Here is a 13,578-nt window from a genome sequence, read left to right on the forward strand (position 1 = left end):
CATGAAACCGTGAGACGAATCTTTTGAGCCTAGTTAATCCATTATTAGCCCATATGGTTTACTATACACTTATGCCTAATCATGAAGTAATTAGGCTTAAAAGTTTTGTCTCACGACTTCTCCTCTAATTATGTAATTATTTTTTTTATCTATGTTTGATGCTTAATTTAGGTGCATGTCCAAAGATTCGGTGTGATGTTTTTAGAAAAAATTGAGAACTAAACGGCTCCTAAATTAACCTAGTGGCCACTAACAAATACTCCTGTCTCATGTATATAATTGCTGATAGTTTATTGTTTGGTAATGACGACGTCACGAACAAGTTGACCTGGAGATGCATATAGCTCTAGCTAATTGATACAATTAATTAATTAATTAATCAAAGTTGGGCTGTATATATAGGTAGCTTATAGTTTAGGGGAATCATGACGCTTGATGCTGCCTGATTCGACCTCAAACAACAGCAATATGCAATGCAAGCGGCGACGCAATGCCACGTCCATTATTTTAAGTTGCGGTTAAATCTATTATTAATCCAGCGCTTTGCTTGTTTTATGTGGTGTAGTGTTCTGCTAGGCCGTGTTCTTTTATAAGCGATTGGTAAAAGATTATCTAATTTTTTATTAGATATTTAGTTGTGTAAACGATGAAAATAACTACTGCAAAGTAAAAAGAAACCTCGCTTATTGACATAAATACATGTCATATATATTCTCTGTCTCTAGCTCAAAATACAAATACTTCTAGAGTATTTTTAGGATTAAAAGAGATAAAATTAAACAGAGATGATGGTTATGGGATGAATAGGTAGAGATGGGAGTAGCAATATTTGCAACAAAATTCAAATGCTAGACAAAGTAACTATATTTTGGAACGGAGGGATACTCTGTATGAACGGGATGAAACTAGTCTTTTTTTTATCAAGGTTCCCATGTCAATTCTTTGAGCATTATCTTAGATACTCTATATATACGACACTTCTTATTACAATATAAGATTTTCTAGCATTATTCATATTTATATGAATGCTAATAAATCTACATATATATGTAAACAATATATATAATAACTAGATGAATCTAAGATAGCTAAAATATCTTACGTTACGAAACAGAGAAAGTACTTTCTATTTGTATATTCAGATTTGAGAGTTTATTTATGCTGCATTTGAATAGTCAATGGCGTGTAGGGAGACATGTATTACTCTAGGGGGATCTTATAAATTATGCTTTTTGCATGGAACCTTAAGATATACGCCATCAAAGGACTTGTGGAATTAGGATTATAATCATTCATACCACCAACTTTAACCCCTCATGCAGTTCAGGGCTATCACCTATACTGATTGGTGAGCTTCTTTTCCTAATGCTTATTTGTTGTTAATTATAGACCAATATGGCCCATGTTATGACGGCATCCTTTGTTGTACATGTTGCAATATTGATACATATATATAGATCTAGCTAGCTTGTTAAAGATACCTACAGTACAGCTAGTTTTTGCTAAACAAGAGAGAATCTGCAGCTTATTATTAGACAAAAAAAAAAAACTCTGATGCTGATTCGATCACAACCGCCGCGCCACATACATATAAATTAAAACTAGTTGGTTTTTGTTAATTAATTAGATGGAGCTTTCGTCCTTGTTTTATTTGCTGTCATGCTGCACCTAATCCATCCATCCATCCATCACCAATAATTAAACATCCATAATTGTCAAAACTTCATTATTATTTAATATTTATAACTCAATGGCAAGTGGGCCCGGGCTGGCAGACCTCTCCATCTTTCGCCAGCACGTGAGCAGGTGTGACTCTAATTGGGTCTTTGATTATATGTAATGCAACTTGCAGCTTTCTAGCTTGTTTTTTAATTTGTCAAGCAGGATGATTAGTGCTATTGCTTTTATTTACTTAGTGAGAATTCATCTCATAGATGTCATGGATGATGCAAACATCTATAGATCCCACAGTGGAATCTCCAATGCTTCCCCCATTTGAATTGAATAAAATTAAATCAAACAGTGTGGTATAGTGCTTAAGACAAGTGATTAAATAATATTGACGGAATCAACCAGGTGTGTGAGCAAGATTATTGGACGAATTGGAAATAGTTTATTCCTTTTCCAATGAATTTCGTCGTAAAACCTTTGGAATCAAAGTATGCTGTGTCCGGTAAGCTTAATTAGTTCGATTGGTTAAGTAAAGGCATATAAATATTACCACATGGGATAAATTATTTTGATGTGTCAGTAGATGGTGCACGGTACGGTGTTGCTTGAGTTATTGTAGAATCCATTTGCATGAGTGGATCTTGTGCAGATCACATAAAGATTCCTCTCATGCCACCAAATTCATTGTATAATAATACATCTACCCAAACCCTTCTAATTAACCAAAAATACCTTCCAGAGACTAAACAAAACTCATAAAAATAGCAAAGAAAACATAACATATCTTACAACAACATGAAGAAAAATAATGAATAATTACATGCTTTCGAGAAGAAACGACAATAACATAACCATACGAACATAGACAATTGTAGATCTTCCCAAAGATGCAAAACTTAAAAGATTCTAAAACTGCGGTATGGGTACGCGGCAAAAAAGAAAAAAAATCCCCACCATTTCGTCAACAAATTAATAGCACACATAGACCAAAACCACACGCAAAAACCGCAGCGTCAACCGGCCAGAGAAATAGAAGAAAAAAGAAAGCGAAAACAGACACATCACGTACGTCCTAAAGTGCTTACATCGACATTACCATTAATAAATTTACTCCGAGATAACGACCCCCCTGCTATGACAAAAACGGCAGAGAAGGAGAATGAATATACCAAAATCAGCGGCTCTTCGTAACCGCGCAGGAATGAATTAAAATCCATTGTCGTGAGCCAAGGGGCGCGTCGACAGCGTTCGTCACATGGCTAAACAAATACCCCTAGGGGGCATCACCCAGCCCACCTTGTGCTACATATACTTTGGTTATAAAAATCCAAAGAGAGTGACGGTGACATGGCGTAAACATATACTCGATCTCTCTTGACTCTTTTATTTAACGCTGTTGAACTTTAAATATATATTTGATACATCCTCTTATTTAAAATTTTTACTAAAATATGTAAGACTATTAGTTAGGTTTAAAGTAATTTTAGTAATAAATCATATTACAGTTCAATAGTTAATAATTAGATAATTTTTTTATAAGATAAATAATTGGACGTAAATTTAAAAGTTAACGGTGTTAAAAAAAGAAAAAAATGATTCGTTGAATAAAATAAAGTGCGTGGGCCAAGTGGGCGTCGACTAGCGGGGTCGCCGTCATGACATTGGTGAGCCACCATGCGGCTCATGCGCGCCGCGTCGGTCTCACTAAACTAGACGCCAGTTATCATTTCGCACGCGGAGTTAATACCCATGTGTGCGACAGACAGGTGGGGCCCATTTGATTTGACCCGCCTTGTCAGTGTAAGGCGCGTAGAAACGTGGGTCGCATGGTATCCGCGATCAGCCGCAGCTCGCCGCGTCGGTATCCGCGCTAAGAGTTTTAGTGCTACTGCTAATCTAGTTGAGAATTTCGCCGCTGACATGTGGGGCCAGCTGTTCGACGTGGCCCAGTGTCAGTGACTGTGAGAGTGGGAAAGCGCGCGCGGTGCTGGCCCGTCCCGCCGGCTCGGCTGCGCGACCGACACGTGGGGTCAACCAAGTGGGTCCCACCCCGAGCCTGCTGCGTTTCCCCGCGTCGGAACAGGTCAGCGCGATGCGTGGTAGGTCCCTCGGGCCACGTGGGGTGACGTCTCCCGGAAGCCACGTCAGCAGCCCGGACGCGGCGTTCGCGCGCCGCGAGGGGTCGCCTCGCCGGTCGCAGTCGTCTCCACCGGCCGGCGGCCGGGAGCGGAATCAGCGACCAGCCAACCACCGTGACGCAGCTGGCCGGCTTGCTGGTCCTACCATCCGGCGATTCGCCGTGCTCGAGTCGCCGCAGATCGTCAACGGCAGCCTGCACGCATGCTCGGGTGGTCCTCCAATCCAGCACGCACGGTCACCTGGATGAATCTGGCCGTACTTTCGGCGTCACGCGCGACACATGCGAACACATGCAGATGCGAAATCTCCTGTCAGAAAATTGAAACCCCGGCAAAAATTTGTCCGAACGCGCTACCACGCTTGAATTCATCCGTAAACGAAGTCTTCTCATCGACATGCATCGCATACGTAGAATCGTAGATAACTATGAGAACATTACTATGCTGAACGCAGGAGAAGTGCTCCGTCATAGTTTCGTCCGGGCATCATTTAAAGAATCCTCTACCTGCTGGCCACTTTTGTCACGAAGGAAAGTTGACCAAAAATATTCATTAAAAAAATGTCAGCATAATTAAATCCACGGAATCACAACTATTATCAACGTTCATGAGATCAGCGAGCGAGGCGTATAAACCTTACCATTGCAGAATCTCCACGGCCCAGTATTATTATTACTACCACATTTACCACCGGGATTCCGGGACCCAGGTGGTGGGCCCCCCGCCCACATGACATCCCCAAAAGGCTGGGCCCCACCGCCATGACATCCCCGAACCGGGCCCCACACCACGACGCGCGGGCCCACCTGACAGGGGGAAAAGCGTACGTACAGTACGCCCCTCGCCACCCCCACATCCGACGGCCCAGGCGCGCCCAGCGCCGGCGCCAAAACAGCTGACGTCATCCATGACGAAATCGCCTCCGCGCTGGCCCTCCGCCCACATCCGACCGCCCACACGTTCCGCTCCCCCTCCCGATGCGCGACACGTGTCCGACCGGACTCCTCCGGTCAACCGCACCAGCTTGCACCATCCCCCCACCCCACTTGCACGTGCGTCACGGCGACTCCTCCCGCGCCCGACCCGAGCGGTCAACACGTGACACCTCGCGGGCTCTATATATAGGCGTCCTCGCGGCGGGGTAATGTTCCATTCCAAATCCTTTCCTTTTAGCTCCCGCCGATTAATTAGCGAGGCTAATCGAGCTCCCGCGGCGCGATTAAGAGCGGATTAATCGAGAGAGAGATTAGCTAACCAGGTCGCTCGCCGGAGAGAGATCGATCGATCTGATGGAGTGCGGTGGTGCGCTGCAGCTGCCGCCGGGGTTCCGGTTCCACCCGACCGACGACGAGCTGGTGATGTACTACCTCTGCCGCAAGTGCGGCGGCCTCCCCCTCGCCGCGCCGGTGATCGCCGAGGTGGACCTCTACAAGTTCAACCCGTGGGATCTCCCCGGTAAGAATGAAGCTCGCTGCTCGATGGATGTGTTTCGTTGGATTTGGGTGATTTGAGCGATGCTAATGGTGGAAATGGTGGTGGTGTTGCAGAGAAGGCGATGGGAGGGGAGAAGGAGTGGTACTTCTTCTCGCCGAGGGACCGGAAGTACCCGAACGGGCAGCGGCCGAACAGGGCGGCGGGGACGGGGTACTGGAAGGCGACGGGGGCGGACAAGCCGGTGGGGTCGCCGCGCCCCGTCGCCATCAAGAAGGCGCTCGTCTTCTACGCCGGGAAGCCGCCCAGGGGCGTCAAGACCAACTGGATCATGCACGAGTACCGCCTCGCCGACGTCGACCGCTCCGCCGCCGCCCGCAAGACCAAGTCCAACAACGCCCTCAGGGTACTCTTCTTCTCCTATCCCTTCCTTCAAATTCTCCCTACTAAACAGCACCATAGATCTCTCTAATAAAAAGATTTTTTTCATAAAATAGTTTGAAATAAATCAACAGCTAGAGGTTTCGATAAAAATAGTACAAAATTCGGAAAAAGAAACTGGAGAATGTGTCTTCATCCAGAGCTCTAGAAAGATTTTATCATAAAATAAGTTGCTAGAGCTAGAGGTTTTTGAATAAAAAATAGTTTAAAATTCGGAAAAAGAAGTTGAAAGGTGTGCCAAATTGGCAACTTGCAGCACGCCTGAGTTGTCGCTTTCGTAGCAGCCTGTGGCCGCTAGGTACAGCTATAGGCTATAGCAGTAGCTTGCATGGCGTCATGGCTCACGCACGCGCAGATGGAGACAAGCCGCAACCCACATGCATCGAATTTAACGTCACCTCGAAAATGCAGCAAATCACACAATTTACCAAACTTTAGTTTCGATTTTAACATCACTTTGGTCACTGATCTTAGCTTAATTAGCTTGATTATGTTTTACTGGATTTTAATAATTAGGTTGGTTATTGATTCGCAGTTGGATGATTGGGTGCTGTGCCGAATCTACAACAAGAAGGGCGTGATCGAGCGGTACGACACGGTGGACGCCGGCGAGGACGTGAAGCCGGCCACGGCGGTGCCGGGCGCCGCGAAGGGCGCGCGGCCGCTCGGCGGCGGGGCGGCCGCCATGAAGGTGGAGCTGTCCGACTACGGCTTCTACGACCAGGAGCCGGAGTCGGAGATGCTGTGCTTCGACCGCTCGGGGTCGGCGGACCGCGACTCCATGCCTCGCCTGCACACGGACTCCAGCGGCTCGGAGCACGTGCTGTCGCCGTCGCCGTCGCCGGACTTCCCCGGCGACGGCGACCACGACCGCGACTACGCCGAGAGCCAGCCGAGCGGCGGCGGCTGGCCGGGCGTCGACTGGGCCGCCGGCTGCGACGACGGCTTCGTCATCGACAGCTCGCTCTTCGAGCTCCCCTCGCCGGCGCCCTTCTCCCGCGACGGCGCCGCCTTCGGCGACATGTTCACGTACCTGCAGAAGCCGTTCTGAATCAAACAGAACGCTACGAGGCCTGCACGTACGAAGCGAACGAACGATCGACGCACTACTCCTAGCTCACTAACACTGTCAGCTCAGCTCAGCTCGTGTAATTCTTTACCAGTCTAGGTATACAGGCAGCCAAAACCAAACCAAATTCAACCGTGCTCGTCACCTGCACCGGCAAAAACAACCCAAATACAACAGGGATAAATTCATGGTGTGTCGAGCTTTCTGCACCTTCGCTCGTCGCGTCGTGACGACGAGCGAGGGTGAAAGTGATTCAGAAAGATCCCTAATTTTGGTTTTTGCCGGATGGAAATGGTGAGAATGGTAGAGGTGACTGGTAAATTTTCGTCGATAGGTAGCCAGAATTTTTTTTCTTTTTTGGTTCTTGTTTAGTTGACAAGCCTAGCTCCCTGATAGAGATTCAGAACAAGCAAACAGAGAAGATAAATTCAGAGACCGAATCAAGTTTTGGATTTTCAGGGGCGCCCAGCTGATGATGGTATATTTGTCAGTCGTGTCTAGGGTTCGTAGAGATGGTAGATGATGAACTGGTACATACATCAGTTCAGGTTCGTGGCAAACAGGTCTCTGACGCTTTAGTTAGGTCTTGTTTTTAATATCTTTTTTGGTTAATGTAATGTAAGGTGATTGCGACATGATATTATGTGGTAGAGTCGCTTTCTAGTTGGGTCTCTCGCGTGACCTGGAAAGCCAAATTTTGTAATGCAATTATCGTAATAAACAGTTCTGTAGCTTGTAATTATATTACTGTTCGATCCCTCTTCTCTGCCCAACTTGGGGTGTAGTTTATCCGTTTGAGATCACTCGGGTTGGCTGGCACAAGTACACGCTGGAAAACGATAGGTGAGTTGCATCTTTGCAGTGTGCCATACTGCCGCCTTCACAAAGATATTTGCAAGTGATGTTAGAAAACTATTGTCCCATGCTGATGGTTGCCTGCACGAGCATGGCAAATGGTAGTTATTGCCATCTACTGGTTGGTTGCTGTTAGGGAAAATAAGACAAAAGTTGAAACTAAGTTTTAGGTAGGGGTTTTTTTATTATTATTATTGAGAAGTACCTCGAGTTACTAGAATTTTAGTACAAAATTTTGGTATCTCTAGGTACCATGTACCTCAAGGTACTAAACTTTTACACTAAAAAATATGATACTTTAAGGTATTTTTTAAAAAATTGTAAAAAAGCTCTTTAGGTGGAAACACTTGCATGAAAAAATTATAGGCACAGCTGGCAATAACTAATGAGAAAATGATTATAATGTAGGAGAATAATAATGGACAATCGTGAACTTTCTGTGCAGCTTACGAGAGATAGATAAAAGGGAAATTTAAGAGTTCTACTAGAAAATACTAAAAATTTTACTAGCAAACTAATATCATAATCTAAATACATTGTATAAGGATATTGGATCATGTATGTAATAGTTGGTTGCTTGCTTTTTTGTAATTTGGGATTATCTGTTGAATCTGTTGGTGATGAATCCATTTATGTGCAGTTGTTAGGAGATGTCATGCAGACATGCATGCATGCCACTATTGAGCCATAATAAATGAAAAGGGCGTCATCGGCCATGACTTTCTGTTTATTTTCTGAAAAAGAAGTGGTGACAGTTGTATTTTGATGGGCGTCATGAAGTGCCCAAAGTCGTAACTATGTGCCAATAAGACAATTATCTCTGAGAAGCTTCTTTCAGTAGTACTATCTGTGACAGAAACTTGCTGTTTCAAGCAGCCAAACAGTAATTCTAGAAAATTCATCAGCTGTTTTAGTAGTCAGGAATTTAGCATGGTTTTCATTTGTAAGCTGTAAGCTTCAGAGCTTGTTGATTTTGTTTGCCTTTGACATGGTTACTTTTACCTGTATTTATCCATGCAGAACATGCAGTGCAATCTGCACAAAAGTTTCTATGATAACAGCGAACAGAATTTATGTGAAAACATCTAACCGAGTTTCTAAATCTCAATTGCACAATCTTGATCTGACGGTCAGCATTACATGAGTTCTTAATCTGTTTGTATGTTGTAAAATACTGCTCCCCCGTCCCTAGATATTTAACGTCATTAACTTTTTAATACACATTTGACTATTCGTCTTATTTAAAAAATTACATAATTATTAATTGTTTTTATATCATTTAATTTATTGTTAAATATATTTTTATGCATAAATATAGCTTTACATATTTTTAAAAAATTGAATAAAACGAATAATCAAACATGTATCAAAAAGTCAACGACGTGAAATATTTAGGGACGCCGGATTAGTATATAACTTTGCTGATGAGAAGCTTTTACCATGGCTGTCAATTGATTAGCAAAGTCGGCTAAACATTCTCTGCTTACAAGAAACCCCAAAAGCAACAGACAAGAAATCGATTAGGCACTCCACCAAGTAAGTTGCAGGTTTTCATATATGTTCATCCAACATCACTGAGTCAGCATTCTCGCTTTAGCCAAGTTTTCTCGGATTTTATAAACAGACGGTGCACAGATGCAACGATGAACCTGTAGCTCGTGACTTATACACCACTACTTTTGAAAATGCAATCAGCACACAATGAACTCTAATACTAATATAGGAAGAAATAATTAACCATAGATTCAGTCATCTATCTCTGCGTTTTATCAATGCAGAAACCCGCAGCTATTTGTATCGCACAGTAGTATTCTCTCCGTTTCATATTATAAGATTTTCTAGCTATGTCTAAATTTACATGTGTGCTAATAAATCTAGAAACATAAATAAAACATATACATTAATATATTGATGAATTCAAACAAAACCAAAAAGTTTTATAGTATAAAAGGGATGGAGTATATAATACTAACTTAGAGGCACATCACGGCATAGACCACATCAGTTAAAATACTAACTTCATTTCATTATGGCCATGCAAGATGAGCATACAAGCTTGTGATATCTTGTGTGAATCGTTTATTATTTTCCTAACATATGAATGGTCCTCCTCTATTTCTTTCCATCCTTTTGTCATTGCTGTATGTTGCTTTATACCTCATTCAGATTTCAGAGACGTGAAGTGATCATGGACTCTGAACTGGGCATTCTATCACACGGATAATCAACCCATCCGAGCAGCGCTCTCTCGTTGTCATAAATCACCATCTTGTCCAGCATTGTAATTCCTATACAGAACAGTAAATACAGTATCAGTGAAAATTTTACAGAGATGATGCATTTGGTTGACAGTTGAGCATGTCTGCATGTCTGAACTTCATACCTCCAATTAAGTTCCTTTTACCTAAAGATGGATGCTCCTTTGATCCATCAAGGATGCCCAAGCACACATGACCCTCTTGCTGCCACAAAAACCAAAGAAAAGGCATGTTAACTGTAGCTCTTTCCTTGGATGATCTGTTTTCCATTAATAAATAGCTCCTGGTAAAATTGAGTTACTGAATGTTTATTACAGAGATAATGAGGTAATGTTCAGGTGGGATCTCCAAGATGGCCTTGTTATCACCGTGGGAGAAGATCAGAGACAGTGATCTGAAGCACTTCTTGACTTCATCGACACTCCTGATTTTATCCTTCCCTTGCCAGCACACGTTAAGAGCTCGATCTTTGTCTGTCACCTCGTTAAGAAACTTGCACTCGCTGCTGAGAGTGGATTTCACCTGCAAGATCCACATAGCATATGAGTTTTAATTACTGGATGTTCTCTGTTCAGCTAGAAAATTGGCACAAGGATGTGAAGTGAAAGCTCACCACTGAGAGAGTCGCTTGGTATGGCTGGGGAGCAAAGTAGGTGTATGTGGCACCACTGTCAAATATCACTTCCATCGGCGCTGTGTTTATCGGCTGGCTATTTGAATCCAAGTGCAGGGTTCCAGCCCCGGGTGAGTAGTGCTTATGCCCTCTGGAATGAAGCACAATGCCATGAAATACGAAAAAAAAATAATATTTGTTCTTTACTGGTAGTAGAACTAATCTTTACAGTTTATATTTTCTAGTATAGTAAATCGAATCTATTTATACTACCACATCAATTACATTGATAGTAGAATTTTTTTTCTACTGATTAGCAGAACTGTAAATCAAACGTCTAAGATTCTTATATCGACGATAATACTTGTGCCGAATAATACCCGTCGAGAGCACCATAGTCCGGCTCAAAAATTAAAACCTCAATCGCATCCTTCTCTAATTGTCACTTGTCAGGGTAATCGTTGGGCAGCTCTAATAGTTTGTGAAATAATTGTCAGAGACGGACGACGAGCACTTGATGGGCAACAGTGAGAGTGCCTACCTGTTCATGGGGAACCAGGTTATACCTGAAGTTGGCACCATGGCATCCCCAAAGAAGAGGAAGCCCCCACCCTTTGAGCTGAGGCAATGGCCCACGACATGCTTGCTGATCACCCCCTGGGACTTGAGCTGCGTGAGCAGCGTCACCCTGCCCCTTCCGAGCCCAACCATGCCGTCCACCGGCGTCGCCACATTGTAATTCTCCTCCCCCTGGTCATACCCACACCTACGTTACATGAATATACAGTCGGGTACTTTCTAGATTCAATATTAATGTAACTGGACATATATATTAGATATATATATTAATCCATCGATAAATCTAGATATCACTGAAACATTTATAATATGGAGCAGATGGAGTAACATCTCGGCTTGTGGTGGGTTAATTACCCGAAGGCGATGTCGGTAGGATTGGTGCCGTTGCCTCGGAGGGAGAACCTGTCGACGATGAGCACGCCAACGGATGATCCGTCGACGTAGTGAATCGCGTAGTCGCACTGACTCTGCGGCCCGCATCTCTTCGGCTTGCCCACATCGCTCTGCAGGTCAGCGCAGCGCTGCTCCTTGCATTTCACCAGCTTGCTTTTCGTGGGCTTGTACAGCGGGTGAGGTACCTGTATCCATTTGTGAGAAAGCTACAGTTTACAAACTCATCAATTCAACAGTGAATCCAGGATATGAATATTCGAAAGCCAATTCAACCATGAACCCAAAATTAACATCCTCGTCTTTTCGTTTTTGCTTATGCTTATAAGTCTTCAATCTTTTTTCATCCTAGTTTATTTTTTAGCCTTGTTTTTTACACCAGTAAGAGCAAATGAAGTTTTATTTACAAATTATTTTTCGTTTGTAAACATTTCGTTTGACATTTTCTCTAGAAAAAAAAAACCAAACGATCGTCTCCTAAAAAGTTTCTTACGCTTTGTAACCTTGTTGCAATGCTGGCAAGGGGCGTCACACTGCAGCCAGGTGAGGATGCTGCCGGTGTCGATGTCCAGGTAGTAAGGCTTCGCCGGGTCGCCAATGTTCATGGTGATGAAGAAATGGCTGCAGAGAACACACACAAACCACAAAAAACAAAAATGTCAATATCGCACTGGACATTGACACACAAATCAAACAACTTTGATACATGGGTTCTCTGCAAAGAAGTTTTTGCCTACCCAGTAGGGTAGACGTTACCCTGGAGCTCCAACACCACATCTGAGGACGACGACGATGGCGGCACCAGCCGGAGCAGGAGAAGAAGGCCGGCGATCAGGGCCATCCTTGCAGCCATAGTTCTCTTTTTGTATCTTCTTCTGAAACTCCTCTGTTCTTTGGGATGCAAGGTATTTATAGGCCTCAGCATAGCTTCTCCCTGTCCTGTATTTTTGTGTACTCTTTCTTTGTTTTGACATTTCCTTTTTTATTGTTTTGTTCTTAGTTCCATAATTATGGGTTCCAATATTCGTTTTGTACTGATCTAGTTGCAAGACAGAGTGACAGGTGTTACCTTCTTGTTTGGAGTTACTTGTATTTGGATGGCACTGATGGCTGATGCTCACTTCACCTCTGTGCCTTCACATTAGAGCATCTGTACACAAATATATTTACACCGAATTATTACTAGATAAAAAAAATACGCATGTCAAATACATTAATAGGTTTGAGTTTCAGCACTGTACAAAGCTAATGCAATTTTGATTTTGTGTACATCTTGCTCTGCCTTGAAATTGCAACGCTCACACAAGTACTATGATTGACTTGTAAACACAGAGGACATCTACTGGCAATTGATTTTGAAATGCTGCAAAAGTGAAACGCAGCTAACTGTGACGTACTACATATAGCTAGTTTGTGTTTCCTGAATATTTAAATAAAAAATTAGATTGTAGCAGATGACAGTATTTTGGGAAATGCATACAAAATGATACTTTCAAGTGAAATAATGAGGCAGCAGTTTTTAGACCAGGCAGTATGTTTTTGTAGCTCCATATTTGGATTTTCAACTTTAGAAATGCTCACTTCTTTTGTTCTTCTTAGGTGTATTTGATTCTCATATATCCTCTGTACTTACAATTCAAACATGATATTCAAAATTATCCATATGTATAGTAAACATATAATTTGTGGACATTGAGTAGTTACCATTGGCTATTGGGGTGACTTGATTAGTGGCCATCGTTTTCTATGGTAAGTTATATTTGCATGCTCAAACGTAACCTTAACCGATCAATTAATATATAGCTCAGATTCATTTCTCCTCTTATCTCCAGATCTACAAAATGGAGTATATCCTAAAATTAATACCTATATATATCCTATAGTAGTAAGATACTCGATCTATATATACAGGGAAAGTATCTTTAGTGACCAATTTAAATACTTCAATTCTTACTATAAACATATTATTTTTACCGCGAGACCAACAGAGCTATAGCTGTCAATAAAATATACGGTGGGAAGGAATTGATTGCTCAAGATCAATCAGCTGGTGGCTCGATCTATCTCAGAAATCAACCTCTCGGTACTAAAATTTACATTTAAAATTATGATACCTCAAGATACAAATTAATT

General features: G+C 42.7%; 2 protein-coding genes across 2 annotated transcripts; one reads left to right on the top strand and one right to left on the bottom strand.

Annotated features, from left to right (window-relative positions):
• The first annotated feature begins 4,969 nt into the window (after positions 1 to 4,969).
• On the top strand, positions 4,970 to 7,492 carry LOC102702143 (NAC domain-containing protein 71). Its single transcript, XM_040528994.1, has 3 exons — positions 4,970 to 5,264; positions 5,357 to 5,646; positions 6,217 to 7,492. The coding sequence occupies exons 1-3, from the start codon at positions 5,099 to 5,101 to the stop codon at positions 6,730 to 6,732; spliced, it is 972 nt and encodes a 323-aa protein (XP_040384928.1). The 5' UTR covers positions 4,970 to 5,098; the 3' UTR covers positions 6,733 to 7,492.
• Positions 7,493 to 9,562: 2,070 nt separating this feature from the next.
• On the bottom strand, positions 9,563 to 12,298 carry LOC102711839 (aspartic proteinase Asp1-like). Its single transcript, XM_006662725.2, has 8 exons — positions 12,183 to 12,298; positions 11,949 to 12,066; positions 11,410 to 11,633; positions 11,018 to 11,242; positions 10,477 to 10,627; positions 10,179 to 10,385; positions 9,989 to 10,067; positions 9,563 to 9,893 (listed from the first exon to the last, which is right to left on the bottom strand). Exons 1-8 carry the CDS (start codon positions 12,296 to 12,298, stop codon positions 9,775 to 9,777), a joined length of 1,239 nt encoding a protein of 412 aa, XP_006662788.1. The 3' UTR covers positions 9,563 to 9,774.
• Positions 12,299 to 13,578: the final 1,280 nt, after the last annotated feature.

The sequence above is a fragment of the Oryza brachyantha genome, chromosome 11 (assembly GCF_000231095.2).
Source record: "Oryza brachyantha chromosome 11, ObraRS2, whole genome shotgun sequence".
Classification (NCBI taxonomy): Eukaryota; Viridiplantae; Streptophyta; class Magnoliopsida; order Poales; family Poaceae; genus Oryza; species Oryza brachyantha.

Coding starts and splice junctions, on each gene's coding strand:
- LOC102702143 (XM_040528994.1), top strand. CDS start 5,099: ATGGAGTGCGGTGGTGCGCTGCAGCTGCCGCCGGGGTTCCGGTTCCAC. Junction 5,265..5,356: donor CAACCCGTGGGATCTCCCCG/GTAAGAATGAAG, acceptor GTGGTGTTGCAG/AGAAGGCGATGGGAGGGGAG. Junction 5,647..6,216: donor AGTCCAACAACGCCCTCAGG/GTACTCTTCTTC, acceptor ATTGATTCGCAG/TTGGATGATTGGGTGCTGTG.
- LOC102711839 (XM_006662725.2), bottom strand. CDS start 12,298: ATGGCTGCAAGGATGGCCCTGATCGCCGGCCTTCTTCTCCTGCTCCGG. Junction 11,634..11,948: donor CTTGCCAGCATTGCAACAAG/GTTACAAAGCGT, acceptor AAATGGATACAG/GTACCTCACCCGCTGTACAA. Junction 11,243..11,409: donor CCTACCGACATCGCCTTCGG/GTAATTAACCCA, acceptor CATGTAACGTAG/GTGTGGGTATGACCAGGGGG.